General features: G+C 53.3%; 1 protein-coding gene across 1 annotated transcript; it reads right to left on the reverse strand.

The window, feature by feature from the left end:
• Positions 1–3829: 3829 nt before the first annotated feature.
• On the reverse strand, positions 3830–5233 carry LOC119335847 (probable carboxylesterase 18). Its single transcript, XM_037607907.1, has one exon. The coding sequence runs from the start codon at positions 5094–5096 to the stop codon at positions 4005–4007; it is 1092 nt and encodes a 363-aa protein (XP_037463804.1). The 5' UTR covers positions 5097–5233; the 3' UTR covers positions 3830–4004.
• Positions 5234–5444: the final 211 nt, after the last annotated feature.

Below are 5444 nucleotides of genomic sequence, written 5' to 3' on the forward strand. Positions count from 1 at the left end.
TGCAGGGCTTCTCCTAAGCACTACGACGATATGACTGAGGTGTTAACTGTGGAGGGGGCGCCACACACGGCTAGGAACAATTGATGTGTGTTCTAGGGGTGCCCTCCCCACGTATATAAAGGAGGGAGAGGGAGGGAGGCAGCCTAGGGCGCACCCAAGTAGGAGGAATCCTACTTGGGCCCCTAGTCCAATTCGTCCCCCCTACCATATTTGGACAAGGGGGAAAGGAAGGAGGGGGGAGGGGAAGGAAGTAGGAGTCCTACTTCATACTTTCCTTTTCCTCCTCTCCTTTCCCTTTCTCCCCACGTGGCTGGCCCTATAGGGGGCGCACCAGCCCCTTGTGGGCTGGTGTGTTCCCTTACTTGGCCCATTAAGCCCATATCTTTGGGGTTGCCCAGAACCCCTTCTGGTGACCCGGTATCACCCAGAACACTATTGGTGTCCAAATACATCGTCCTATATATGAATCTTTACCTCTCGACCATTTCGAGACTCCTCGTCATGTCTGTGATCTCATCTAGGACTCCGAACAAACTTCGGTCATCAAATCACATAACTCATAATACAAATTGTCATCGAACGTTAAGCGTGCGGACCCTACGGGTTAGAGAACTATGTAGACATGACCGAGACACATCTCCGGTCAATAACCAATAGCGGAACCTGGATGCTCATATTGGCTCCTACAGATTCTACGAAGATCTTTATTGGTCAAACCGCATAACAACATACGTTGTTCCCTTTGTCATGGTATGTTACTTGCCCGAGATTAGATCGTCGGTATCATCATACCTATTTCAATCTCGTTACCGACAAGTCTCCTTACTCGTTCTGTAATGCATCATCCCATGACTAACTCATTAGTCACATTGCTTGCAAGGCTTATAGTGATGTGCATTAACGAGAGGGCCCAGAGATACCTCTTCGATACACGAAGTGACAAATCCTAATCTCGATCTATGCCAACCCAACAAACACCTTCAGAGACATCTGTAGAGCATCTTTATAATCACCCAGTTACGTTGTGACGTTTGATAGCACACAAGGTGTTCCTCCGGTATTCGGGAGTTGCATAAACTCATAGTCAGAGGAACATGTATAAGTCATGACGAAAGCAATAGCAATAAAACTAAACGATCATTATTCTAAGATAACGGATGGGTCTTGTCCATCACATCATTCTCTAATGATGTGATCCCGTTCATCAAATGACAACATGTCTATGGTCAGGAAACATAACCATCTTTGATTAACGAGCTAGTCAAGTAGAGGCATACTAGGGACACTCTGTTTTGTCTATGTATTCACACATGTACTAAGTTTCCGATTAAACAATTCTAGCATGAATAATAAGCATTTATCATGATATAAGGAAATATGAATAATAAGCATTTATCATGATATAAGGAAATATAAATAACAAATTTATTATTGCCTCTAGGGCATATTTCCTTCACCAACCACTTACCCCATCCAACCTTATCCCCTAGCGAATCCGTCCAGGTTTTTCTCCTCGTCTTCGTCTTCCCTTGTCGCGCATCAATTGGCTATCTCCCTTCTCAAATTTTGATATTACCCCGACATTCTTCTTACCGCTCACTGGAAGTCGACTCCTCGGAGAAGACACTCTGCTACAACCCCAGTCATCGCTCACCTTACGCTGTTGCGGGCTAGGCTTAGACGACGCTGTTGCCATGCTCGGCGGCGGAGCTACATTGCGGCAAGCGACACTACAATGACGTTGTTGCCATACCGACGACGAAGTCGCGTTACAGTAGGAGAGGCTACGGGTTGCTTCCATGGCCGGCGGCAAAGTTGTGTTGTAGTAGGCAATGCTACAACGATGCTGCTCCACACTGACGACGAAGCTGCGTCGCAGCAGGTGAGAGCTACGAGATGTTGCCATGGTCGGCGGTAGAGTTGCATTGTAGCAGACGATGCTACGATGACATTGTGCACGCCAACAGTGGAGCTACGTTACAACAGGAGAGAGCTACAAGCTATCGCCATGGCCGGCAGCAGAGCTATGTTGCGGCTGGCAATGCTACGAGTTGCTGCCACGCCCACGACTGAGCTACGTGGAAGAGGTGGTCAGTTGAAAATGAGCTGCCATGACCAGGCGGCGAGGTTGCGTTGCAGGAAGGGGCTGCAGACGCGGCTGCCACAACTGGCGGTGATGCCGAGGAGGGGGGACTGCAAGGGGTCGGCCATGCCAACAGTGCCGCTTCGGCGAGTGTGAGAGGCGTTGTTGCAAGGCGGATCACGATGCTACAACCTTCATGACCACTCGCCGAAGCTCGTCAGGGGCTCCCCCGTGTGCGTGGAAAAGGGGGGTGAGTGTGGGGGCGAGACAAGGAGGGTAATGAAGCAGAGTTGCGTTGCATGAGAACGACACGTCTTTAAGTTGACCAATCAAACGGCTGTGAGGGACTGAATCAGATGACTGGCGAGCCGACTGATTTCCCCCCTAAAATAAGCCAGCTGACACCCGGCAGCCGCCCTTACATATAGCTAAAGTTACCAGGACATAATTCATGAGTGCAATTAACTTTAAAATAAACATTGGCCTCTCTTTCGTCTAAGACCTCTTCCAATGCATTGATGTTAAGGTGGGGTGCTAAATGCATTAAAAAGCTTAGCAACTACTCTCCCTAATGTGTTGGTGCTTAACTTTTCTAGCTTAAGCTTCCCTCATGTAATGTTTTAACACCAAAATACGTTCATGCATTGGTTGATAGTCATTTTGCATAGGTGCATAGGTCCACGCGCTTAGCATCGTTTTCTTCTGGGATCATCATAATGCTCTCTGTCCTCTTTAATTGCTCCACCACATCACTTTTTTGACTATGTGGCACCCTTAGAGCATCTCCAACAGCCGCGCTAAACTAGCACCGCGCCGCAAATTAGGTCGTTTTAGCGCGCGCGCAACGCGGCGGGTCGCTCCAGCGGGCGCGCAAAAACGGCGCGCGCGCTATAACGGGTTGGGCGCGCGGTCGAAAACACTTACCCGCGCGGTGTATTTCGGGCGCCCACTGCAGCGCGCGGCACACTCCAGCGCTCGCGCCCGCACTTCCTCTCCCACTTCCACCCCCCGTCCGGCCGCGCCGCCGCCGCCGCCCGCGCCCCCCGGCGACCGTTCAGGCTTCCCCGGCCTATCCCCGCGCGCCCGCGCTTCCGCCCCATCCCCTCCTAGTCCCGCCGGCGCTCGCGCGCCTCCATCGTCTGAGGAACAGCGCCTGAGCGCTCGCTGCCACGCCGCGCCCGCAAGGTGTTTGACAAAACGCCTACAAGGTATGTATTGCTCAAACTTCATGAATTTGATGCATGTTTTGAACTGTAGTTTTTATATTATTGTATTGAACATTGTAGATGAGTTTGTCGTGTAGTTTTTATAGTATTGTATTGTTCATGAACCATTTGTTGTGTTTATTGCATTAGTTGTTGCACTGAACGATAAACTATTTGTTTGAGTTGTAATGATAACGAAATTGAACTATTTATTGTTGATTTATTTTGTTTGTTTGATCATTTTTGCTCACTAAAACATGTATATGTGGTTTGTGCGGCGCGCGCGCTGTATTTTTGCGCTCTGCTGGAGCGGCGCGCGCGCTGCATTATAGCGCGGCTGCTGGAGCCAGCGCAGGCGGGCGCGCTAAACCAGTCGAAGCGCGCGCGACAAACAGGTTTTTTGCGCGGGGCGCTTATTGCGGCTGTTGGAGATGCTCTTAGCACCGGTACATTTTTGAGCATTAGAAAGAGCCTAAGAGCGTCCATTGTAGGTAAAATGCTGCTTGTGGTAGTGGCGTGTGGTCGGCTGGGCTGTTAGAACATGGTGATTTCTTTTAATGGAAATAAGTTCTCTTTATCAAAAAAAAAACTGTAAAATAAACAGTTTATCATTGTCCCGGTCTCAGCGATATAACACGGCTGCTCATCTCAACCTCACCGATATAATCCTTCGATGCACAGAGGCACGCACGCAGTGACGCAGACCACTTACGACCTTAGAGGAATGCGAGTTCGTCTCGGGCAGCCGGGTCGCAGTGAATGGAAGAGTTGCTCTCAATGAACGCCTTAATTTCCTCCACGACCCTGCCAGCGTCGGGGAGCTCCGGGAAGCCGTAGAAGGCGTGGAAGGCGTCCGGGAACTCCACCAGGCGCACCGCCTTCCCCTTGCGCCGCAGCATGGCGGCGTACCGCCGCTGCCAGTCCTGCAGTGGGTCGACCCCGCCGACCACCACCATCGCCGGCGGGAACGCCTCCGCCAGCTCGGGCTCCGGGCCGGCCTCCCCCGTCACCTGCGCCGCCGGGTGATTCCGGTCGGCCCCCTCCGGCAAGAATGCCCTCCACGACCAGTCGGAGCGGCGCATGTTCACGAGCGGCGCCACGCCCTCCAGCCTCAGCTCCGCCTCCGTGCGCTCCTCGCCGCCGAAGTACGGCTGCAGTAGGATGACGCCGGCGAGGCGGATGGGGCTGTTGGAGGAGGACGTCCAACGGTGGGCGACGTGGTGGGCGATATTGCCGCCGGCGCTGTCCCCGGCGAGGAAGCAGCGGGAGAGGTCGACCGGGGCCGCGACGTTGGCGGGGAGGCCGGTGGCGCCGAGGTAGCGGAGCACGTCCACGCAGTCGTCGTAGGCCGCGGGGTAGCGGTGCTCGGGCGCGAGGCGGTAGGTGACGGAGACGACGACGGCGCCCAGCCCACGGCAGAAGCGGCGGCACATGCCGTCGACGGACGTGGACGCGGCGGAGAGGAACGTGAAGCCACCGCCGTGGACGTAGACGAGGACGGGGAGCGGGGTCGACGTGGCCGCCGCCTCCGTTGCAGGGGAGAAGACGCGTGCCCAGAGGTCGCGGGATGCGTCGACGGTGACGTCGGCGGAGCGGACGCCGAGCGCGTCCGGGCGCGGACTGGCCGGCGACTGCCTGTCGGCCAGGGAGAGGAGGAAGCGGTTGACAGTGCCGTCGCGGCGCTCCGCGAGGTCGAGGCCGGCGGTGGACGCGAACAGCCGAAGCCGCAACGTCCAAGGCAGCACCGGCGGCGCGGAGCGCGGGCTCTCGACCGTGGCCGAGTTTTGGCTCCTCGTTCCGGCCTCCATTTCGCTCCTCTACTCTACTCGGTGATTGATAGTGTAGAGTGTGAACTGAATTAGTCCAGGGATTCAGCAGCTTATGAGCAAGGATTTAGATTGTTTTAGTATTGATGATTGGCCAAAGAGAATTAGTAATTTACAAGAGCATGTTGCACACAATAATGCGGTACTCCTATAAATTATTTCAAGTTGCTTTGAGAATAAAGTGCTACCCTACTAAAATAAGAACAATTCCCGCAAAAGAAAAAGTAAAATAAGAACGCTTACGCTGGTACTTTCTGCAACATTGCTATTTTAATACCACCACTACCTAAACAATAAGCACGTACACAACCGCTTGAAGGTAACGCATCC

Source organism: Triticum dicoccoides, chromosome 7B, assembly GCF_002162155.2.
Source record: "Triticum dicoccoides isolate Atlit2015 ecotype Zavitan chromosome 7B, WEW_v2.0, whole genome shotgun sequence".
In the NCBI taxonomy this organism is placed as follows: Eukaryota; Viridiplantae; Streptophyta; class Magnoliopsida; order Poales; family Poaceae; genus Triticum; species Triticum dicoccoides.